This window comes from Aethalodelphis obliquidens, unplaced genomic scaffold (genome assembly GCF_003676395.1).
Source record: "Aethalodelphis obliquidens isolate GAN/ISIS:26980383/991018 unplaced genomic scaffold, ASM367639v1 scaffold89, whole genome shotgun sequence".
In the NCBI taxonomy this organism is placed as follows: Eukaryota; Metazoa; Chordata; class Mammalia; order Artiodactyla; family Delphinidae; genus Aethalodelphis; species Aethalodelphis obliquidens.
In genome coordinates, this window is record NW_020838033.1 from 568,745 (window position 1) to 592,999 (window position 24,255).

General features: G+C 58.4%; 1 protein-coding gene across 2 annotated transcripts in view; it reads right to left on the reverse strand.

The window, feature by feature from the left end:
* Positions 1 to 2,886: 2,886 nt before the first annotated feature.
* Positions 2,887 to 24,255, reverse strand: part of CACNA1G (calcium voltage-gated channel subunit alpha1 G) — a 62,931-nt gene continuing 41,562 nt past the window's right edge. The window contains exons 22-37 of one of the 2 annotated variants that reach the window (XM_027094399.1): positions 22,706 to 22,831; positions 22,050 to 22,139; positions 21,063 to 21,255; positions 19,199 to 19,252; positions 13,991 to 14,142; positions 13,122 to 13,231; positions 12,298 to 12,431; positions 11,968 to 12,038; positions 11,756 to 11,834; positions 11,540 to 11,661; positions 10,850 to 11,203; positions 9,968 to 10,111; positions 7,900 to 8,034; positions 5,996 to 6,173; positions 5,505 to 5,674; positions 2,961 to 4,312 (exon numbers count right to left, since the gene is read on the reverse strand). In XM_027094399.1, coding sequence (XP_026950200.1) covers positions 3,572 to 4,312; positions 5,505 to 5,674; positions 5,996 to 6,173; positions 7,900 to 8,034; positions 9,968 to 10,111; positions 10,850 to 11,203; positions 11,540 to 11,661; positions 11,756 to 11,834; positions 11,968 to 12,038; positions 12,298 to 12,431; positions 13,122 to 13,231; positions 13,991 to 14,142; positions 19,199 to 19,252; positions 21,063 to 21,255; positions 22,050 to 22,139; positions 22,706 to 22,831 — 2,853 coding nt within the window. In that variant the 3' untranslated portion in view covers positions 2,961 to 3,571. Of the gene's footprint in view, positions 4,313 to 5,504; positions 5,675 to 5,995; positions 6,174 to 7,899; positions 8,035 to 9,967; positions 10,112 to 10,849; positions 11,204 to 11,539; positions 11,662 to 11,755; positions 11,835 to 11,967; positions 12,039 to 12,297; positions 12,432 to 13,121; positions 13,232 to 13,990; positions 14,143 to 19,198; positions 19,253 to 21,062; positions 21,256 to 22,049; positions 22,140 to 22,705; positions 22,832 to 24,255 lie in introns of both variants that reach the window. The other variant, XM_027094400.1, reaches the window with a different exon arrangement.

Here is a 24,255-nt window from a genome sequence, read left to right on the forward strand (position 1 = left end):
AGGTGAGAGGAGGTCATGGGGCACTGGGCTGTGATGCCTGGGGATTAGGGGTGACGATGGAGACGAAAATGTTTGAAAAGTGAGAGAGGTCTGGGTGGGGCAGGGGAGAGGACAGAAAGAAATAAGGGAGGGGGTGGGAGGAGGAGAAGGAGAGCAGGTGCTTTGAGGTTCAAGGGCAGCATTTTGCCAGGGAAAGATGGTGCCTGGGAAACTTGGTAATTGCAGAGTCAGACTTGGCCATCTCTTGGTCAAGCACCTGGAGCTGAGGGACACCTTCTCTTGTGCTCAAGCCTGTCTCCACACAATATGGGCTCCTCTAAGCCTCTGAGGACACCAAACTGGGAGCTCAGGAGCACATTTCCATGAACACAAATGTGACTGCTTTGGAAAGGTCCTCCTTGGCAAGTCGTTTTGTGATCAGGACTCCTAACACCATGTCCCATTCCTTCCACAATGGAAAAGAGGCTGGGGTAGTGTGAAGCCAGCTGTCTGGCGGTCGGCCAGGTCAAGATTCAAAGCTCAGCTCCACCATTTCCTGGCTGTGTGATCTTGGGCAAAGTCACTTAACCTTTCTGAACCCATTGCATCCTGGGAAAATGATAGCCATGGTACTTCCCTTGCTAGGGTATTGTGAGAAATAAGTGAGATACTGCAGATGAGCCTCAGATTTGTTTTTAGCACCCGCTCTGCTCGCTCCGCTTCCTAGTCCCCCCGCCCCCAGATAGACCTTTTCCTGGAGTCTTGAGGTGGAGGAAGCAGAAACAGGCAAGCCCGAGGTGGGGGCCTGCAGCTGTTAACACAGTTCCCTCTGAACCCACAAGGAGGAGGCTGAGAGCAGAAGTGCAGCGTAGATGTTCTTACCTCCAAAAGCCCCCACATCCCTGAAGCTCCCGGCCAGTTCCAGCCCTGTCCTGGAGGCCCTAATCCAAGACCTGCTGCCTCCACCCCAGCCTCCTTCAGATGCCTTCACTCCCCACCGCTGACGTATCCTAGAGCAGAATCAAATAACCATCCAGACAAGCATCATGAGGTTAGTATCCCCGTTATTATTACTACTGTTAATGAGATTATTATTTCCACTTCAAAACCCTTCTAATGAGACACAACAGCTTCCATCATTGATAAAGATTTTACATTTTTGGTGGAGAGGCCGCAATTCTCTCCCCTCAGATATCCGCATATCCACTCCTCTGAGGAGTCCTCAGGGCAGAGGGTGGTTGGGAAGTCTGGGGTGGAGGGGAGCAGGTAGCAGCCCAGTTCTCTGGCTGCACCTTGACCCAGAATCCTCTAACCATTAGATGAAAAAAAAGACCCCAGAGCATCCTCTCCAAATTTCCTACCCTCATTAAGGAATAGACAGCTACAGAACGCTACCAAAATATAAAAGCTTAATCTGCAGACCCAGGTGACAAAACTCTAGGAATTTTGTGTAGATTTGCTTTTCTTTCATTTTTTTTTTTTAAGGAAGGCGGTTCCTACATGCACCCTCCCCTCCCCACCCGAGGAGGCCAGAGGAAAAGCTTTCCCGCTATTTCACACCCTCAGAGGATAAATCCAGGTGTTTGCTTCAAGGAGCAGTGTCATTTCCGTCCAAAAGAGCAATGAGAAAAACTTTCACCAGCTTAGAAAATACTGGGCGGGACAAAATTTCCGGGTCCAACCATCCAGTAGCCTCCCCCAAGTTCCCCAGGATCCCAGGTTCAGATGGGGGCTGTGGGGGAGGGCTTCCAAACCCAAGCTGCCTTTGAGGTTTCAAGAGTCCCGGGGTTTGAAGGTGCTGGGGGTAAGGGGGTAAGGGTGCTCAAGGGGGTGGGGTTGAGGTGGTAGCTGGCAGGGACAGCTACCTGCCAGCAGGGACAGACTGGATGAGTCTGTGGTTGGTGCCCTTGGCACCAGGGTTTCAGACAAAAGAATATTGCCCATGGTAGCCCCAGAAAGGAGGTTCTGGGCTGTGCCGCTGGCCCCTCCTCCTCTCCCCTTCCTCCCCTCTGCCTGCCGGGCTGCCTTCGCCCCCTCCCTCCTCTGGGAGCTCTCACTGGGCAGGCAGCAGCAGACCGTGTAAACTCCTTGATGGTGCTCATTCATCACCCCCCAGGGGGCCAGCTCCCCACTCCAGTAGCCTGGCTGCCCCACCCTATCAACTCCACTGGGAGGTCCTGGCCCTGGCCCCCTCCATCTCAGCAGGGAGCAGCTCGCTGTTTATATAGCTGAATCCCTTTGGCAGCCTTGATGGGGCAGTGCCCGCAGTGCCAGTACCGGTCAGTGCCCCCCGCCCTCCTCACGTCACCCGGGCTGAAGCCTGAGGAAGGGAAACCCAGAAGCATTTGCCTCCTTCCCTGCACCTCACAAAACCCCATTGCCGCAGCTGACGTGCCTCCCCCAGCCTCAGTCGGCCCCATTAACCAAAACAGCTTCATTATGCCCATTTCCAGCTTTCGCCGTGGGGCTGATAGCTGTCAGCAGAAACAAGAGTTAATCTGGAATCACTCACATTCGCAGAGCTGCCTGGCTAAGGGGAAGAGATAAACCTTTGACAGAAGCAGGAGTGCACTCTGCTCATTCGGCCTGCCACCAGCAGAGGGGCTTCTCTCCTCCCTTACCCCTGGGAGGCCAGGCGGCAGAGGGGCTTCTCTGCACCCTGGGAGGCTTCTCTCCACCCTGGGAGGCCAGGCTGCAAGATTGCAGCCCTCTGGGGAGTGGCGTGTAGCATCTCTCTCTCTCTCTGGCGCGCGCACACACACACACGCACGCGCACACACGCACACAGAGGCAGCTCTGACCCTTCCCTCCCCACCACCCACTCCCCATCTCCAGGAATCTCTCTCCAGTGCCATCTGGAAATGCCTAATTCTGTCCCTCTTGCTTTTACTTTGGACCGTGATTAACTTTTTATTTTGGAAAATTACTTTATTATAGATATAGATATAGATATGTATGTATGTATATATAAAAAGGTTCCATTTCATTTGTAAAATCTTATTTTTTTCTTTTTTTCTCCTAGAGAAAATGATGACGAGGTTAAAGGAAAAAAATAAGTTACATTACAGTTTCCAAAATGGTTCTCGCTCTCCACTGAAGATGGGCCCCCACCAGGGCTGTAATGCACTCCCGGTCCCAGCTTGTGCTTTGCAAGAAGAGGGAATATAACTAGATTAGTTATTTTAGGTTAAAATAGCCAAGAGACAGACGCCTTCGCCTCAAAAATATTCTGAGACACATAAAAGCAGGAGGAAACAAGTCTCTTCAGTCACAAAATGTTGTACATCCCGCAAATACTAGATTCAATTAATTTAATAAAATAGAATATACATAGAGATTCTGCACAAACGTATTGCTTTCTCCCAACAGCTCCTGGTGTCGGGAACCTCAGCTCCACTGGGCCTGTCTCTCTCAGCCTGGAGCAGGGTGGCCACGGCTGCTGCTTTCAACTCTGGAAATTCCGCTTGCCGGTGCCCAGGGCCACTGAGGCGAGGAGGGTGTCCATATGGAACTTTTCAGGAGTATAGCCCAGGAGGAGGAGCTACGATTTGGCACCCAGTGGAGAAAGGTGAGTGGGAGAGGAGGGCAGGACTCAGGGGTCCAGGTCTGCTGGGTCAGAGGATAAACCAGAGAGACTCAGCACGTCTTTCTTTGGGGGGGGCGAGGCAGCCATGCTGTCGGGAGGGCCGGCGGCCGAGGGTTCCTTGGAGTCGCTGGATGGAGCCCTCCGGCGGAGGCAGACGCCAGGGCTGGGTGGGGGCCGAGGGCCCTGGCTCTGGCTCTCTGGGGGTTCTATGGAGATACTGGGCGGGCTGAGTTTCTTCTTGGGCCGGCTCCCAGGTCCCCCAAGAGGCTGACCCCTGAGGCTAGAGGGGCCAGGGCCCAGGCGGGGCTGGGAGCCACTGTCCAGGCAGCTGACGGCGATGGAGTGCCTCCTCTGTGCATCCAGCCAGGACGCAGGCCGGCGCGGGCAGCTGCGGGCCTCCACGCTGTAGCACTTCTTCAGGTCCCGTGGGGACGGGGCTTCCTCCTGGCTGCCCACAGGCAGGAGGTCTCCTGAAATCCAGCTCAGCTCCGTGTCCAGCTCTAAGCTGCTTCTGATCTCTGATGGGCCCTTGCTCCACGTGGGTTCTGGGCCCGGGCAGGGGGCTGACGGGGGCATGTGCTTCGAGATCTTGCTCTGGCCGTGGGAATGCTGCTGCGCCTGGGCGCTGGAGCGGCCCCAGAAGGAGGAGGCCCCGGCCAGCGGCGGGGAGGGCCCGCTCACCTCTGACAGCAGGTCTTCCCTGCTGTCCAGGCCCTGAACGTCCAGGGAATCCGTCCTTATTGCTGCCTGTATGGGGTGGGGCGAGGGCTCAGCCCAGGGGCTTCCTCTCCCCTGTGAACTGTCCCACTTGGCAGGTCAGAGAGCCCCTCCTCCCCCGCTCCGTGGAGTTTCAGGCAGGACCACCCTAGGCAGGGGTACCAGTATCTGCTCTTGTTGGGAGATGCGGGTCATACGCAGTCTGACCTCTGTTGTCCACTGTGCCCCCACCCCCCCACCCCCCAGCCTGCAGGAATCGCTCTGTACAGATCCAAGAAAGCACTGGGCCAGCTCTGCTCCCCAGCTGTTGCTCGCGGCACCTCCCAGCCTCTGCACAGGCTATTTCTTGGGCCTTAAATACCCTTCCCAAATGGCGAGCATCCCTTGACTGCACGGGCTCAGGTACCCTGTGATGTAATACCCGCCTCTCTTCACCCCAAAGTAAAACTGACCCCTTCCTCCTCTGCTCCCTGCTGCACCACACACGCGAGCACCCTGTGACCTGCTGCGGCAATGACCTGATGGAGTGTATGTCCCTGCTGTTATACCATGCGCTCCAGAGGGCAGGGGCTGTCTCATTTGTCCACGTCCCGGTGCCCGGCCATGGAGGCTGCTCAGCGAATATATGCAGAAGGGATGAGGACGGTGCCTGCTCCCCAGATGTGCTGGATTGAGCAGATCCTCACGTAGCTATCCTCACACATGAGGCACACATGGCGTGGGTAGTGGCCTTGTCACAGTGGGGGCAGACAAGCCTCACCTGGCTACACGAGCTTCTGCTCTGTGCCCCTGGAGTGTGGGCTCTGGAAGGTAGGCGCCGGGCTTGGCCAAAAGTGGAGACATCTAAAACGTGCCTTGTGCCCCTTAGCTAGGTCTAGAAGTACAGAGAATAGGGAGGCAGCTCTGCGCCACGGAAAGGGAGTCCAGAGACCAGGTTCTACCTCCAACCTGACGTGTGTCCCTGGACAACCATGGCCCCCTCTGGTCTCCGGGCCTCCTCGGCGAAACAAAGGAGGGGGTGCAAACTCCAAGAGGACACAGACCACTTCTGCTTTGCCTAGAACTGTGCCCCTGGCACCTAGAACTCAGCCTGGCACATCACTGGCACACAATAAATGTTTGCTGGGAGAGTGAAAGTGGCAACCCTGGTCACCACCAACAGCCTAGGATTCCCAGCAGAGAGACCAGCCCCGGTCCGTGTCCACCCGCCACACCTGCTCACCTGGCGCCTGAGTGGCCTCTGAGCCAGAGGGGAGCGGGCTGGTGGGGGCAATTTGGGGATGGTGCCCCACGTGGGAGCACCGTGGGGCTGGAGCAGGTGGGGTGCATCTTTGGGAAGCTGCAGGATGTAGCTGGTGTCTGCTGGCTGGGAGTGAACGGACAAGACAGAGCCTGTGAGGGGAGGGGGGAGGGGGAGAGAGAAGAACTGGAGAGTCAGTGTGCTGGCTCCCACCTGAGTCCCTCCCGTCCACTCTCCCCACCGGGGCCTCTACCCTCACCACCCAACCCCCACCCTGGATTGAAAGCCACTCCCCTCAGGTGGGGGCTCCCTCAGGCGGGGGCTGGCTGACCCCTTCAGGCTGGGGGCTCCTCAGGGGTAGGAGAGACCTCTTTGTCTGCCTCAGTACCCCTACTTCCCGAGGACAGGACTGGGCTTAGGCAAGGACGGATCTCCTGGTGTGAGCCGAGCTGGCCTGCCCCCAGCCTTGGTACCTGACTGAGCTTTGGGGAGCCCCCAGCCCCTGTGTCCCAGGGACCCCTCGGCAGTGCTCCCATCCTGGCACATGTAGCTGTCATTGGGCAGAGAGTGCGTTCGGCTGACCCCAGACTTCCTCACAGTCAGCAGATCTGGTCTCAGCATGACGGGCACCTCCTCAGTGTGGGACTCCATCTGCAAAGGGAACAGGGGAGGGAGATGGGAGGAAGAGGGGGCATCCAGATTGGGTAACTGAGGCAGAGCTTGGCAACAGTAACCAGGAGCCCACCCCCACCCCACCCCCCCGGCCAAGGCCCTGGCCCCCATCCCCTCCCTGGACAAGATGGTGATGGGATGAGTGTGGTCGGGGAGAAGGGACAGATACATGGAGAGCCCCCCATACACAGGGAGGAAGGGGGTAGGAGGATGCCCTGCCCCCAGAAAACTATTCATACTGCATCATCTTGGAGCTTTCCACAGGGGATGGCAGAGGGGTGAGGTGTCCAAAGGAGGGAGAGCAGCCCCCAGCCCCCAGCCCCCAGCCCAAGAGCTCATTCTCAAGGCCCCATTGAGATTCTCTGACGCTGCACAGTGGAGAGTTAAAAGCTAACAACAGCCCCCCATCCCGATCGCTGTGGTGGGGCTTGGGGAGTAGGGGAGGGCCTTCCTAATGAGCAGGAGACAAGGCAGCCCCGGGACTGCCTGCAGAACGGAGGCTGTTTCACCATCCAAGTCCTAAGGCAGCCCCAACACCCAGCACTGGACAAGGGCGGGGCTCACGTGAGCTGAGTGATGGCTGAACACTAAGAGTGTGTCACAGCTGGTTCAGCCCCCTCCCCACCTCCCTTTAATTACACAGTGACTCTGGCAGGTGGTGTGTGAGGAGCAAGGTCTGGGTACCATGGGCTCAGGTCCTCCCTTCGTGGACAGACTGGGGATGGGAGTGGATTTTTTTTTAATCTATTTCAAAGAAAGGCGATAATCAGCCTTTGACCCCAGCTGGAGGGAGACAAGGCTTGTTCCCAAGAGATTTCTGCATCACCTTGTCCGTTCCTGGCTCTCAGAGAGGCTGTAGGTTCGTGTCCCGATGTGGGCCCAGCCAGTTAAGTAGCCCCAGAAGGCCTGAGAATGGCTGTGTCAGAAAGCAGTCTGGATCCTTTACTTCCTCTCTCAGCCCCAGGCTCCACTTCTGCCAACCACTCCAAGACCCCCAGGAACCCCTAAGGTCAAGGCCCTGCCCCAACAGAGCCCCGCTGTGAGGAGGGGCCCCCTGTCCCTCCTTAAGTCCCAAGAGGAGGGGGAAGACAGGAAGGAGGGGGCTGCCCACAGTCAGATGGGGACAGGGGAGCCGGGCAAGGGTGGAGAAGCTGTCAGAACACAAAGAATCGCCCCAGGACGTGGGGACATACAGGGACAGTGACGGGGGAGATAGGAGCGGCCCCCCAGGTGGAGAAGGGCATGGTGGTGGCAGCAGAGATGTGGCTCTCACCCACTACGTGGTGGTGAATGGCTCATGTTGGGGCAAGGGGGGAAGCGGAGGTGGGAAGGAGGGGTGCAGGGAGGGGGAGGGCTGGCTTGCATGGGGCTCCACATACAGAGACCAACTCTGCCTCCAGATGGGGCCGTTTGGTCAGCTGCCTGATAACACCTCTGATCTGAGCTCTGCCACTCCTGGGCGTCTGGATTAACCCTTTCACAACTGCTGCCCCTGGACCCTTCCTGGCAAGGCCCCAATTTAATCTTATCTAATTGCTTTGTCCACTGTGGGGAACCTGAAAGACCTAGCAAAGCCTAGAGCACTAAGTGTTGCCTCTGGGTGGGGCCTGGTGTCAGAGTGAGAGGAGGGGAGGGAGCTGGAGCCCTGCAGCCAGCCCGGCCCCTGGGGAGGCAGGGGGAGCAGTGGGGGGCTGTGTGTATGTACATTGCTCTCCAGGGCACTAAGTAAGAGTGTGTGAGTGTCATCAGGCAAAGAGTCATCCGTCAGAGCTACAGAGCAGGACAGTTCAGACACAATCTCTGACGTCAGAGACAGAGCCTCCGTCTCAGCTAGAGGGATCTAGACAGGGAGAGAGATGATCAGGCATAAGAAACAGAGACAGTGCACATTCTCGTGTGTGCACGCACACACACGCACACGCACACACACGCGCGCGTGCGCACACAGAGCCCCTCCTCCCCGTCACAAAGCGCAAGGAGAAAAGGCCTCCTTTCTCTCTCCCCACCCCTTTCCCAAGTAAACTGAGAGCGCCTCCCCTCCTCCCCCCAAACCCCTGCTCTGATCAGAGAGGCTGCGCAGGCAGCGAAGAGCCAGGGCAAACACTGACAAAGCAGGAGACACAGAAACCCGTTCTAAAGATGCCCCAGGAACCTTGACAGCCCCTCCCACACTACCACCACCCAGGGAGGGAGCAGGGAGAGGGAAGATCCAGGAAAAAAATGAAGAAAGGTCCGCAAAGCGCCTCTCTGCTCCCAGCACAGACAGAGCAGCATGGGGGGGGGCGGGTGCAGGCGGTGCTGGGGACAAATCTGCCAATCTGATGACTGCTTCCTGACTATTCTCTCTGCTTCCAAAAGCCTGGCAGAACTCGGCCTCCCCCCAGGTTCTGGCGTCTCCCCTCCTGGGCCCTCCTCCGCCTGCCCTCTCCAGCTTAGGTTCTGGGAGATGCTCTCCTCCCGCTGGTCTCAGCTGGGCACACTGGGTTGGGCCACCACTGCGTCTGTCTGGCTCACCTGGGATCTGCAGCCGGGCTTCAGTGCCTACAGGGCCCTGGGGGAGAGCGGGGCCATGCCTCCCAGATGAGCTGACTGCCTGGTCACCTTCTCAACACCCTCCTCTCTCCCAGCACCCTTCCCCATGAGCTTCCTTCAGGATGGGAGGCCTTGGGAAGGGACTTGCTCTCCCACTGATCGTTCTAGGTCGTTGCCAGGTTCAGGTCCCTATAGTCTATCTGAGGGTGAATCCCAACAAGAGGTCAGGAGCCCTAGAGGCAAGGTCCCTTCCTAGTTGAGGATCACCATCCCTTTCTCTGATCAGGCTACGGGTGTCCCAGGCGCTGGGAACCTGCTTGCCCGCGCCATCATCCATCATGGCCCGCGGAACACTAGGCTCTCTACCTCCAGCTGATACCTGTCTCCTTGCTTCCGCTCTGGGTCTACCGGGGGCTCTCCTGCAGTCCTTGACCTAGTGGGAGGGTTGGTGGGGTGCACCTCCAAGTGGAGGGGGTCAGAGGCGGCCAGACAGGTCCCAAGAGGAGAAGGAAGAGGACCCCAGAAAGCAGATCGCAGTGAAATGGGATCGGGGGAGAAAAGTATGTGGTGCTGCGGGAAGGGGCGGGGCTTGGGGAGGAAGCCAAGTCCTATTTCACACGAGGTCCCCAGAACCCACTCCCAGCTGGAGCCTTCCACCCACTCTCAGGACCAGGTCAGAAGCCACTGGCTACGGATAGCACCCATCATGCCCAGCTGTTTCCTTAGCTTAAAAAGCCACCAAACAGAGGACTGGGGAGGGGGAGGGCACTGGATACGGAGAAGAAGGAGACTGTGTTCTAAGACATGTCCCTCAATGGGTCCCCTGGCCACCTGTACTCTCCCCCGAAGCACCTCTCCCCTGGACCTGGTACCTCACTCCCCCTACCCGCTAAGGTCCCACTGCCAACTTGTCTTCTGCTCCATCCATCTCTTTTCTTCCAGGTTCTTTCTTACAACTGCCCTCTCCAGACCCCTCCTCCAAGTATCCTTCTCCCTCAGAAGTGCAATCTCAGCATTCCTACCTTCCAACCATGTGTTCCAGAGGTTGATCTCAGCCTGAAGAACCCCTGGCTGCCTCCTGCCAGGCCCAAAGCGCAACTGAGGCCCTGAGGCTGTTCTTTCCCCAGACACCCAATGGGCAGGAAACACCCTCCCCGACCCCGCCGTCCCCAGAAGCATGGCACAGCATGGTACAGCCCAGCACAGTCAGGAGAAGGGGCACAGCACAGGGACACAGTAACCTGTGGGTTGGAGCCGCCCAGGCTGCGGGTGGGAGGGAAGGCAGAGGGCGGGCCTCCTGGGCCTGCCAGCTCGTCCATCAGCTTCAGCTCCCCCTCCAGGGAGCCCTGGATCAGCAGGGATATGGTGTCAAACAGCTGTCTGTCCTGGGGAGGACCAGCCCATGAGGGGAGCCAGAGAGTCAGGGGCGTGGGGGTCAGAGGAGCAGTAACGGGAAATGTCATGGCAGGGGATTGAGAAGAGTCAGAGACAGAGAAAGAGGTCACACGCGTGCACACACACGTACACACACACACACACACGCACGCGCACGCACACACACAACAATAACAACAAAGAGACAGAGAAGGAGGAGGGGATGTGGAAGGTGGGGGAGAGAGAGGTGTGGGAGGAGAAAGAAGAGATGGGAGATGGAACATGAGAAGAGCCCACAGCGGGAGAAGGAGAAGGAAAGAGAAGAGACCAGGGAAAAAGATTGAGAGATGGAATCAGGCAGGTTGAAAGTGGGGGAAGGAAAGAGGTTTGGCAAAATCAGGGCGAGAGGGTAAGAAAGAAACAGGAAGGAAACAGAAAACAGCCTTGAACCTAAGAGCCAGGAAGGGGAGTCCGGGCCGAACGGGAGGCACCGGGACGGATGAGCCAGTATGTGTGCCAGCGGCTTGCCGGGGTCGCCCCACGCTGTGAGCGCAGGCAGCCATCTCTGGGGCTGGGCAGGGGCCTGCTCACCCCTCCACATGCAGGCAGGGGGTCAGACGACTCAGGACGAGCCCCAGGGTCTGCTTGCCGCCCGCTCCCTGTACACCACCCAACCACCGAGCCGCTGAGCACCCATGCCACCGGTCTCCGTCCCACACCCCCTTGAGGCGAAGGGGGTGTTTGCTCACCATGGGGTGCTCCAGGGAGAAGTGGGAGACTGCTTCAGCATGGGCTGCAGCATGTGGGGCCCCAGGCTTGGGGCTGCCAGGGCTGTCGGGGCCCTCGGCCCCAGGCCAGAGGAAGGGGCTGCCCGGTGGCGAGGGGGCCTGTGGGCTGAGCGGCTTCATCTCCAGCTCCAGCTCAGCCTCCAGTTCGGCCTCCTCCTTGGCCTCCTTGTTGCTCTCCTCCAGGTGCTTCATCAGCACAGCAATCACCACGTTGACCAGCACAAACTGGGCTGTCAGCACGAAGGACACGAAGTAGATGGGCGAGATGACCGTGTTGTAGCAGGTGGACTCCTGGTCACAGTCCCGGAGGGTGTCCTGGGGAGGCGGGTTAGAAAGGTGAGGCTGTGAGGACAGTGGACAGAGCCATCCTGGGAAATCAGGTCTCTGGTGTCACGGAGCTTTGCAGGGGGAGAAGGAAGGGCAGGAGGAGGGAGTGACGGTGTCCTGTGGGCAGAAGAGTACTAGACACCGTCCTGGGAAGTGTGAGTCAGAGCATGTCCTGGGGAGAGGGAGTTCCAGAGTGTTCCGGCCTGGGGGACAGGAGGTTACATGCTTTTATTCACATCCAGTTCATCTTGAGCCAAGAGGTGGGGCTGTCTCCTTGGGGCCCGGGCCAGCCCTGGGAGGGACCTCGCTGCGGTGGGCTCTCACCTTCATAATGCCATTCCAGTTGTCACCTGTGGAGACTCGGAAGAGGGTCAGGAAGGCCATGCCAAAGTTCCGGAAGGTGGCATGGCGGCCCAGGCCCTCGCAGGGGTGTGTCTCGTCACACTCTGGAGGAGAAGGGAAGGGGACAGAGGCCCGGGTTAGTCCGGGAGCTCCTGGGTCTCCAGCCCTGGCTCCTCTGCCCTCCCTACCCCAACTCACCCAAGTCTCCAAAGAGCTCCACGCCCAGAGCTGCAAAGATGAAAAACAACAACATGAAGAGAAGTCCCAGGTTCCCCACCTGGAAAAGAGGAAAAGAAATGGAAAAGGTGCCACCGGCTCTCCCAGCCAGCTTCCCTGAGCCCCCGCCCCTTTGGAGAGCACCCTCTCCTTCCCGAGAGGACCCTTCCCACCCACCCCCACCTCCCAGCTACCTGGGGCAGGGCCTGCATCACTGTGTCCAGCAGCGCCCGCATGCCCACAGCCATCTTCAGCAGCTTTAGCACTGCAGGACAGGACAATGTCGTGAGCTGGCCCCTCTGGGTCCCAGGTCACACAGCTGGTGGAGCCAGGGCCGGGCTGCCATGGCTTCACCCCCACCCTCGGCCCAGCTCCCAGCTTTCCCTCTGGCAGAGGCTGGAAGAAAGGCTCACGGAGCCCACACCCACCCCGTCCCTAGCCAGGCAGAGCTGAGCCCTGCCATCTCCCCCTGGGCAGGCCACCCTGGGAGGGTGGCCATGGTGGGCAGGCAGCCGGGCACTGACCTCGGGCGATACGCAACACCCTCATGATGCGGATGATGGTGGGGTTGATGGGCAGTGAGGCATTGACCTCGATCTCCTCCAGCGTGATGCCCATGATGGACAGCAGCACAATGGCCAGGTCCAGCTGGTTCCACCTGAAAGCCCAGGACACAGCTCCCTGAGGGGGGCACTGCAGAGGAGGGGGCAGGCGTGGCAACACGAGTGGCACGTTCTCAGCCACAGAAAGGAGAGTGGAGGTCAGCCTGTCCAGCCTTTCCATCCTGCAGAGAAGCGGTGGTTTATCTAGTCACACAGCCAGTCGGCGGCACAGGTAGGGCTAGGACTTTAGCTCGAGGGCCTCTGCTTTTCGTTTTTTATCTAGCATTAATATGGTATCTGCTCTGTGCCAAGCACTATTTGAAAGACTTTACAAATAGGAACTCACAATCTTCACAACTCTGTGATGTCGATACAGCTATTATATCCCATTCTATGGATGAGGAAACGGAGAGCGATTAAGTAACTTACCCAAACTTACCCGCTTCTAAGTAATGGAGCCAGGATTCAGATCTGTCCAGGCAGTCTGGCTCCAGTCTAAGCCACACTGGTTTTCAGCTGTCAGTGTCTGCAGGCTCTGCCTTGCCAAGCTTCCTCCCTTCCCTCCCATCCCTCAGGCCCTGGATATACCCCCGCCCCCAGCCCACCATCAGCCCTAGGTAGGCCCTGGAGTGCAGTCTGAACCTCCGGAGTCAAGAAAGGTCTTCATGCACTAGACCCTCCGGGGCATCTCCCCAGGAGAACACACCCTTTCGCCCACTCCCCTACTCCCCTCCCCTCTCTTTTACCTGTCCTGGAAGAACCGTCGAAAGCCAAAGGCCACCAGTTTGAAAACTGACTCCAAGACGAAGATGACAGTGAAGATGTAGTTGCAGATCTTCAGAGCCTCATCCAGGATCTGGCAGGGATGGAGGCAAGATGCAGGGTCTCTTAAGGCCCAGGGACGATGCCTGCCCTGACCCCTCTATCATTCTTCCCAGATCTGGGAGACAAGGTGAGTCTAAGGGGGCCTTTCATCTCTTCCCACCATGATGGCTGACCATTGGTCACCACTCTAGGATAGAGTAGGGTTCTCATTCACATGCATGATCCAAACTTCGTGTTGAAGGATCTCTCTCCTTGAGGGTCAGTGAGGAGATCACATGAGAATGTGCTGGAAGGCACAGAATGCTAGAACTGGAAGGGGCCTTTTGCATTATCAATTCAATGTCCCTATTTTACAGATGGGAAAACTGAGACGTGGAAGGCAGCTGACGGAGGCTTATTTGAGAGGTGGCAAGATCACAGGGGAGGTTTGGAGCTGGATGTTCACGAGAATTTCAACTCCAGAAGGGCAGGCACTGGTCCGCCTTCTTTACCCTCAAAGGTCCAGTGCGTTTAAGATACTCAATAAATATCTGCTGGGTGAAGAAACCAGGTCCTCTACTTCCTAGCTGTGTGACCTTGATCAAGTCAACTAACCTCTCTGAGCCTCAGTGTCCTCATCTGTAAAACCAAGATGAGACCGATCTTCAGAGGGTCACTGCAAGGGGTACAAGAGGACCCCCTCTAGGGCACCCAGCACTCGCCGGAGGCGCTCTGTCTCAGGCTGGGTTAGATTCACCTGGCAGGCCCATGGCTGGAGGTGGGGTCCAGATGGCCAGTCACTTGCTCCTACCTGGGGCTGCTGGTAGTGCTCCATGGCCATAGTGACCACGTTCAGCCCAATGACACCCGTGATGAAGAGATCCAGGTAGTGGCTGGTACACAGGTGGTGGACGAGGAGCCGGAAGCGGGAGTAGTCCGAGTAGTAGGGTTTGCACTGGGCCTCTGGTGGGGCAGCGGGGCAGGGAGGGGGGAACAGAGCAGCCATCGGGCCCTGCCCCCTGCGTCCCCTCCACCCACAGTCCCTCACAGCCACCAGCCTCCAATGCCAGAAACATTCCAGCGTCATCAGCATCCTCGTCCTCCACGCACTGCCCTTTGGGGGCAGGGCCAGCTCTCTCAGGGTCACCCCTCCAAGCATTTGCTCTACTGGCTGCAGTTGGGCAAAGAAGGGGTCAGGACATGCAGAGCTCCCCACCCACATTAGACACCAGGTGAGCCCCCTTCCCGAGGCAGCCTCCCAAATCCAGCAGCCCCTCGGAACACCCTCAACTCGATGTTCTGCAGCAAGGCCAGATCAGTAGATGAAAAACGACCGGTCTTATTGGACTCAGGGGAAGCTCCGTCAATGCAGAGGGGAAGGCTCTTGCTCCCCCACCAAGCTCAGCCTCTTGAGGGGAGCAGAGGAGGTTACACAGAGCTGGGATTTGGAGATAAAACCGGAGATTGGAAATTGGACATCCTGTTGGCTGGCTGCCCCAACCCACTGAGAGGGCCTCCGGGGGCGGGGGCAGGGTCTGGGCCTCCTGAACCCTCACGTGGCGGAGGGAGGAGGGGCGGCCACAGGGCTCTGCCCTGGCGCACCTGAAGGGCTCACCCAGTTTCTAATGAGGCTGTGCCCAGCCTGCTCCTGGGGGCCAGGGCTGCTTCCCCTGCAGGCTGGGCTGGAAGCACTGTCTGAGATCTGTCAGAGGCATCGTATTTCTCTCGTAATTAGTGAACCACTTAGTTATAAAAATCATGGTGCCAGAAGGTTGACCTACTAAAGCAGGCAGAATGAATCTGGGGGCGGGAGATTACAGGGGGCCCTTCCTCCACGTGTGAGGAAAGGCCACGCCAAGTTGGGGATACATGTCATCAGAGGCAGCTGACAGATTGGGTCCCCAGGCAGCCACAAAGAAAGAAGAGGCGCCCCGTGGGGAGGCTTGGGGCAGCCTCAGGTCCCAGACAGCCCTTCCCCCTCAGGAGGTCTAGGGCGGAAGCCAGCGAGCCGGGGCTGCAGCCTCTGAGGACTGTGCCAGGGGCGGCAGGAAGCTTTGGGCTCAGGCCAGCTTGGTTATAACTGTCCTTTCCCATGCAGGACTGTTAACAGAGAGGTAAACTGAGGCGGGGAGCGGCCTGGGTGGGCCCCCACCAAAGGCCAAAGGCAGAAGAGTACCCAAGAGCTGCCCGTCCAGCCTCACCAGATGCCACGCACCAGCATCGGCCTTGAGGTGTGGATAACCGAGAGGCAAAGAGCCCCAAGTGTTCTGGTGCACCGTACGGCGCGTTGGGCCATATTTTGGTTTCCAGAGATGGGCCAGTCAACTGTGGCTTTGTTTGCTCAGGCAGCCCTCCCAGCCCCCAGGGGAATGGGGGTGGAGCGGCTGGGGTCAGGGGACAGCAGGAGGTCACAGGTCATCCACACAGCGATGCTATCGTGGAGGGTGACTGGGCGAGCCAGCCTCTTCCTTCCTTCCTTCGGTACCCACAGAACCAGAGGGCGCTAGGCGCCCAGCCGTGCCTTAGCAGCTGGAACTCTCTCTGCATTGACCTCCATAAGTGCCGGAAGCACCCAATCCCATTATGCTAAACTAGGAATGGAGAATTAACTGAAATGTTTGAACACAATTAGGTTAGAAAGAGTGGCTCATTACTAGCCCCGTTATTAGCTGAGACAATGCAGAGGAGAGGTTGGGAGAGTCCCCCCCCTCCCCTGTCACCCCAGTCTGACTGTGTTGGCAGCCCCAGGCCAGATGGAGCTGCTGTCACCACCTCCTGGCCTTGCTCTAGGAGTCTGAGGAACGGGTGGAGGCCCAGAGGGAAGGTGGGGGCAGGACGACTGAAGCAGGACATCTGTTCACAGAGACCGGTCCCAGGCCCTTGAGGTCTGTCCAGAGCCCTTCTACCCTCGGCCTGGACCCCAGACCAGCAGGTGCCCAGGCTGCCAGAAATCCCCCCATTAGAGCACAGGTCCAAAGAGTACCAGGGCCGACCTGATAAGCGTCTCCTCGGCCAAACCCTTTGTTTTACAGCGGGAGAGAAGGAGGCCCGTCAAAAAGTGAGCTATCTACACATTGGGAGGCAGCAACGGAGCCGGGACCTGAACTCCCAGCCCCAGTCCCTCACCAGCTGCCAGGTGGGTTTAGACACAAAGCCTTGGGGCTTTGGCCCGGAGGGTGCCCTCGAAGAGTTTGCCCAAAGGCTCTTGTTGCTGGGCTCTGAACGATGCCACGCCCCTTTTGCTCCCGGACCTCGGTTCTACAGGCAAGCACCTGGGCTCAGAGAAGAAACTGAGAACCCCTGGGAGGAGCCTCGGGTGGGTGTGCTGCTCTGACAGCTCCAGCTGTAGCCCAGGAGGGGCCTTGACCAGTGGTCACTGGCACGTCGGCAGCCCTGGCCCCATCTCCCTGCCTCCTACCAGTATGAGCCGCCTTAGGTGGAGAAAACACCAGAGTCAGACAGCAGGGAGAAGGGCACCCCTAGGACTGCCCAGCCCCCAGTCAGGGGCGGGAGCAGAGGAGAGGTGCAGTAGGGGGTGCAAGGCTGTGAGTGAGAACCACAGGCACAGTGAGTTAGTAGGGGTCCCCGGGAGCGCAAGGCACAGCCAGGGCGGAGGGTTTGCAAAGGAGTGTGGTGGGGCTAGGAGGAAGGCAGGGGTCACTCCCAGGGACACAGGCCCCCATGACAGAGGCCACCTTCAGCTGCTATAGCCAGGCCCGATCAGTGGGTCCTGACGGAAGGAGAGAGGGTGAGTGGAGGTAGGTGCCCCAGGAGGCCGAGGGGAGCAGAGCTGGTGCTGGAGGCTGAGTGATCGCTTGAGGCTGCCTTGCTTGTGCGGCAGCCCCGGTCTCTCCTTCCACCTGGAAGCTGGGCTGGACCCAGGTGTCTGGTCAGGACCATTTTCCTGATAATCAAAGACTCTTCCCTTCTGCCTTTCCCTGGATATGCCTGCTCCGCCTCTGCTGGGGGCAGCACAGGGTGGGAGTGGTGCTGGCAGGGGGGTATGGTGCACGTGTTTGATTCCAGCAGCCCCGGACTGGAGGGTGTGATGTCATCCCCATCACACCGTTGGGTAGACGGAGGCACTATCATCGCCACCCCCTGCGAGCTGATTGGAGATGCAGATGCTCGGGTCCTACCCTGGACCACTCTGTGAGAATCTCTAAGGTGGGGCTCAGTGGGGAATCTGTGTTTTAATATGTCCTCTGGGTGATTCTCAGGCACGGTGAAATCTGAAAAGCTCTAGTGTGGACCACACAGAACACAAGGTTTGGGAAAGAGGAATATGGGGTGATGTGAGCCCTCGTTTGGGGTCTCTGAGTCTTCATTACCAGCTGGAAGGGTAAGACACTGTTGTAACCAGTGCACATACCTGCCTGTGCCAACAGGAGCACGGCAGAATACCCCCGGAAGCGGGGGTGCAGTGTGAGAGTAAGGAGAGTGTTTAGCATTAAGTGGGTGTGTCAGGAGAACGGCCTCGGGGGCCACGGGAATCTGCACATGTTGATTCTTGGGGGACAAGCCTCTGTGGGCCAGCCCTGTGGTATCTTGGCCTGAGTGTGTATGTGCAGACACGTCAGCCTACAGACCAGGTGAACCCGTAAGGGAAAAGCTGAAGGCCACGTCCCCTCACCCTCCTCTCACTCCCTAACACATCAGGGACTCACAGTACAGCCTGACTCTGAGATGTGGGGCCCAGGCAATCCAGACACAAAGCAGCTAGAGCCTCCTGAGCCCACAGATGGTCTCTCAATGCCAAACATCATAGCTCAGCACCGCGGGGACAGGAGATATCGACCCACCCAGGGCCTCAGGGGTGACCTCTCAAATGGCAGCTCAGGGGGTCCCCTTTGATCAGGCAGCCCAGCACCACAGGGCAGCGTCTGCTGGAGTCAGGCTCCTGGGAGAATGCAGAAAAGTGGAGAAAGGTACAGCCCATGGTTCCCAGCCTGGAGTCCCAATCCCTCAGCCGCCGGAGGAGGCAGCCACGTGGGGGTCCTTAGGTTCTTCTCAATATTTCTAAAGGCTTATAAGAAATCAGATGCCTGTGCTAAGACCCCACAAGCTAATTTAATGGCAAAATGGTCTTTCTTTGCTATCGTTCAGTGCGAAAGCTTCAGCAGCTCAGAAGCTCTGATTAGCAATTAGATGTGCCGTTGATTAATAAAAACGGTGAAACAAAGTCATAATTGAAGTGCTCTCAACTTCAATGACAGTCTTTTAAAATGTGGGGTCTGTTGGGGGAGATGACAAGGGGGGCCCACGGGGATGAACAGGTTGGGAACCGCTGGGTGGAGACATCAGAGGGTGTAACGAGGCGCCACAACTCTGTCACAGATTCTCAAAACCTCTGAACCTCTGTCTGGGGGCTGTGTTGGGAGAGCAGGGGCCAAAGGACCAGGGGAGGACAGGCAGAACCAGGAAGGCCTTCCCAGGGACACGGCTCTCAAAGAGAATGACCCAACTCACGCCCAAATCTTTGGCTTTTGGGGGAGAAGCATGTGGCTAACTCGGGCCTTTGACTCCTAATTCCTGCTGTTCGTAGCGATGACGTGGCCACTGCAATTACTTGACCATTAATGAGTCTGTTCAATTATTCATCGTTACATTTTTAAAACAAATCCGCTCCTTCTCTGCTCCTCTTATCCTGTTTGCTCGGATCAAAGTATCCCCTTCAGACATAAGGAGGCAGGAGAGATTGCCGCTCTGATAATCGAACAGTGTGACCTGGGAGGAGGTGGCAGGGGGCTGGGAGCTCGGGCCTCGGAAGCCTGGCCAGACAAGGAGCGTCCACCAAGAGAAGCTGGATGGAGGGGTGTGCTAAGGCCCTCACCTCCTGTCCAGCTAGCACAGGCCTACGGGATGCCATGGAGCCCGGCACCCCAGGGACCCTTAGCCCTCACCCTGAGAGGACAGAATCAGTGAGCCATGGAGAGGGAGCAAAGAGGATGCCGGCACGCATGAGGCGGGCCTGACTGCCCGGGCCACACCCTGGAACCCACAACCCCAGACGCAGTACCTGGCGCCGCGCTGGCTGAGCTGCCGGAAGCAATTACATCGTCCAGCATTAGATCTAAAAGAACGAAACACGACATCGGTCACTGGCCGGACCAGGTGGGCTGGGCAGGGCCCCCTCAGCAGCTTGCTCCCCCTGGGCTCTGACCCTCACTCTTCCTGTGAATAGGGCGTGCTGAGCAAGGGCGGCTCGTCCTGAGCGCCAGCCCCAGACTCGGGCACAGGGCACTCGAGGAAGCTGAGCAGTTCGGCCAGCTCATCAGGGTCACAGGGGCAGGGAGTCGGAGGCATGGGGAGGGGAGGAAGCCTGTCCTCAGAACAGATGTCCACTCCTACCCGTGCTGCGGCCTCAGCAGCACCTGAGAAGGCTGCAGACCCCGGAAGGGGAGCCAGCTGGTCAGGCAGGGCCACGGGTGCCTCCTGCCAAAAGAGTTCCATCTGCAGTTGTCCTGCTGAGAGGGCAGACTGCAAGGAGGGGCGGCGTGGGAGCATGGCTGCCGGGGGCAGTGCGCCTGCTCAGCCTCAGCGGTCCACAGGGAGCCACGATGGGGCCCCTAGCCCAGATCTGCTGCCCAGAGGCCAGTGTCCCCGCCCCGCCCACTGGAGCAGCCCCGCCTCTCACAGGGAGCGTGGGCTCTGTCCCACCCAACCTCCCCCACACCCCCCTACAGCCCTCCCCTCGCTCCAGGTGCCTTCACAGGTGGCAGGAGATAGAGCCAGGGGCTGAGGGGGGCGCCGCAGCCCCCGACCCTCTTGGTAGTACTCACATTTCAACAAACCAAAGGGAAAACTCAGAGCACCTCAGGGATCTTATCGGCATAAGAAAGACGGTTGTGAAAGGGTAGAGAGAGGAGGGGAAACCCACAGACCAAACAGAGGCAGACACACAAAGGCCTTGAGAAACCCACACATAAAGACACTTAGAGAGACGTGGGCAGTGACTGAGAGAGAGTCCCACAGATTGTCGAGTACCAGACAGAGAGGCAGGAGTCCTGCAGACGGGGAGGGGAGCCAAGTGCAGACACATCTGCAGACACACGGGGAGACAACAGGACCCGCACGCCTGTCACCCCTCGCGTCCTCCCTGGAATCTGGGTGTCTTTCGCTTAGCCTCGGCCCGCCCACTGGCATGACAGTGTGAGGAGGGAGGGGGTGGGGGCCTCACCCAGCCAATGGCAAGAGATATTGGAGATCCAAGGTGAGGGGCTGAAGGGTCTAAGTCCAGAGCGTCATGACCTTAAAGTTCCTGTGACCTCAGACCTTCCCTGAGCTGAGGGAGTATTTTTGTACCGCTTGGCAAAAAAAAGGACAGTCGGGAAGCCAGGGAGTTTTTCTGGAGATAGGGAGGAAGGAGGGGTCTGGGGTTTGCTCACGCCACGGTCCATCTGTAGGTTCTGCTGAGGCCTTGCCCAGCAGCTACAGACACTGGGTCGCCACAGGATGAAGATGCTTGCTCGCCAGCGCTGGGGCAGGCAAGGCCGGCACTTGGGCCAAGCCCGGGGTCAATGGGCACTGGCACGGGGCAAGGCGGCAGGATTTTCATCCCATGAGGCTCCTCTCAGAGTCGAGCTGGGAGGGACTGTGCATCAGCTCCCACCTGGCATCATCTGGGGAGCACAATGCTGAGACCGGGAGCCCCGCAGCGGGGTAGCTCCCCTGCCCTCACAGGGCTGAACTGGTCTGCTTCATGCAGGCTCTAGAGGCTGACATGCTCTCAAGGGGAAGGGGGAGGGGAGGGGGTGGGAGCATCTTCTCCCTGCCCCAGCCCCAGCCCCTAGCCCCCAGCCCCCTACAGTCGCAAGGCCAAGGTCAAGTACGACTCAGAGAGATGTGGAAAGACTACCGACCAGCCATCTGCTTCTCCTTACTCCTTCTCTTTTTCTCCAATCTCCGTAGACGCTTCTCCTCCCGCCGCCGGGCCTCCTCCTCCTCCTGGTGCTGCCGACACTTGTGGAAGTTCTCCACCACCACGCCCACGAACATGTTCAGGACAAAGAAGGCCACGATGAGCAGGAACGAGATGAAGTACAGCAGCATCCAGGGGTTGTGGTTCATGATGGGCTGGTGGGGAGCAGGAAGGACAAAGTGGAGACATTAGCGCAAGGTAACTGTCACAGGTGCTGCCCTACAGCCTGCGTTCCTTAACACAGGGCCTGCGCACTCAGTTACGCAGACCCAGCAGGTGATGTAAAGGAATGATGTGGGTTTGGTGTTAGGCAGTAGGGAAAGGTGGGGACTGTGGTTAAATATAGAGAGTGGATGTTCTATCCAAAAGGGGCAGCTGCTTCTTTGATTCAGCTGACTCCTGCCCTTCAGGAATTCAAGCCCAGTGTTTCCAGATCTTTGGACTTCTCCTGAGCAGGCCCAAATCCAGATTTTCATGTAAAATTTGTCAATTTTTTTTTTTTTTTGCATTACGCGGGCCTCTCACTGCTGTGGCCTCTCCCGCTGCGGAGCACAGGCTCTGACGCGTAGGCTCAGCGGCCATGGCTCACGGGCCCAGCTGCTCCGCGGCATGTGGGATCCTCCCGGACCAGGGCACGAACCCGCATCCCCTGTATCGGCAGGCGGACTCTCAACTACTGCACCACCAGGGAAGCCCAAATTTGTCAATTTCTAACCGCTTACCACTAATTCAAAAAGTTTTAAATATGTTGCAAGCCAATAAAGCATGAACGGATTTGCCCGCAGGCCACCAGTTAACAGCCTCTGCTGTCAGAGGTGATGCCTCTTGGATGGCGTTTTGCCAACCTGCCTTGCTGTCTTTCTGTCCAAGCCTACGCCCATCACACCTGGAGTTGGCCCACGGTGAGTGACCTGAGCGCAAAGATGGATCCTGCCCACCTCAGCCCTACCTGCTGGTCCACACCGACAGCGTCCAGCCCATCGTACATGATATCCACCCAGCCGTCCTTAGAGGCCAGCACGAACAGGGACATTAGGGCCTGCGGGGGTGGGGGGGGGAGGAAAGGACCACTTGAAACCTAGGATGCATGACCAAGCCACCCACCACTTCCACCCAAAGCACCTCCTGGCAGTAGCTCGGGGGACCCTAGGCCTTCGGAGTCGCGCTCCAGGCCCCGGGAGCGCTCTCTTTCCCAAGTCTCCCTGGCTGCTCTGAAGCCGGAAGAGCCGTGGGAGACGACCTCAGCCAGGTAGAGCAAGGGACCCCAGAGTCCTGGAAATCCGGAAACCAAAACCAGGGTGGGGCGGGGAAATAAACCAGCAACGCTGAGTGAGCTGTTTCATTTTCTACATTTCTGTTTCTGTGAATGTGGAGTGAGAAATAGAATCATCTTGACAATATGCCTGCACCTTGTACCATGCTAAACAAATACACACCTCATCGCACTGTATCCTCACTGCTCCCCTCCAAGGGGATCCCATTAGGACCCATTCACTAGCTGATGAGACAGAGGTGGGCCAGTGCCCTGCATGCATCACTAAGCATGGAATTGTGTCCTCCCCAGACTCCTGCCACCACTCCCACCTCCACCAGCCTGGGGCTCACCTGGCCGAGGTTGTCAAAGTTGTACTTGTGCCGGACCCACCGGTAACTGGCCTCAGCACAGTCTGACTTGTTAGTGATGTTCCTGGTGTCCTCGCCCTGGCACACGAAGAACTTCCCTTTGAAGAGCTGAACACACACATACCCGGAGACAGAGAGAAGTGAGCTGTAAGCACAGCAAGCCCAGACCAGCCCTGGGGCTTAAGAGCTCTGGGCACGCCCTGGGTGAGGGCCAGGAGCTCAGTCAGGTCAGAGAAACCCTGACAGGAGCCTCCCCTGCAGGCACCCCTTTCTCGGGGCTCCTTGGAGCAGAGGCCCTGGAGAGGAAGGAAAGGTCCTTGGGGAGGGCACTGGGAAAGGGTGGAAGGAGGGGAACGGTCATTCACTTTCTACAAAGGGGGAGGCCCGCGATTCTCCAGGTGGGGCCCCTGGACCAGCCTCATGAGCACCATCTGGGAATGTGCTCCAAAGTACAAATTCTCAGGACCACCCCCAACCCAGCGAGGCGGGCACTCTAGGGGAGGGCCGAGGGATCTGGATTAATGGACCCCACTTAACAGATGAGGAAAACTGAGGCTCAGAGAAGTAAATTCACTCATTAAGGCCATACAACCAGTAGGTGGTGGAAAGGGGGCCCGAGCTCAGGTCTTTCCGACTGGAAAGCTCACCCTCACTCCAGAACAGACAAGGCTATGACTGCGGGGAAGGGATTTGAGGGACAGGAGGACCAGGGGGCCTAAGTAGGCCAAAAGTAAGGGAAGGGGAAGGGGCACCGGGTGTGCAGAGAGGCACCACGCAGCCCTGGCAAACGTACACCAGACTGGTCTCTAGAGCCGGAGGATTCGAGGAAACACAAGAATACCCCGTCCCCAGGGCAGAGTGGATACCCCAAGGAGCCAAAGGAAGGGATAGGGGTGGGGGTGGCCACCCAGGAGCTCCCTCTGGCCCGACAGCAGCCATCTACGCTGCAGCTGAAACATCTGGAGCCTGGGGCGAGGCGGGTGCTCCGGAAGAGCAGGACGGAGGGGCTCCCCTGGCTCCCGGAGGCGCCGGCTGAATCCTGCAGGCAGCTCCCTTTCTTTTTCCTCCAAAGCCAAGTTCCCTCCCTGGGACAGAGGCCAAGTTTCCCCAGCAGCCCCCACTTCCTGCCTCGTCTGGGGTCTGCACCCGCCTGCCTGCCAGCTCCCTGCTAACCTGGCCCAGCTGCCTGGGCCCTGGATCCCCAGGCCTGGCCTGCAGCCCACCCGCTCCAGCAGGGAAGGAAGGGAGGGGATCCCTGAGCAGACTGTGGGCCAAGGCCAGCGTCTGCGCTTGGAGTGGCGCGTGAGAGGGCAGAGCGGCAGCCTGCGTGGGCACTGGCCAGAGCCCGAGGCCCTGTCCCCTTTGTGGCCTCTTCCAGGTTCCCAGTTTTCTCCAGAATGCCCAGGAGGCAAAGGGGCCTGAGGCCTCGGGCTAGGAGGGAAGCATCCCTATTTATTCTTCTCTGGGATAAAGGTGGCGGCGGCACCTGGAGCCGCAGCACCCCGGGGCCAAGAGGAAGGCTACTCCTCGGG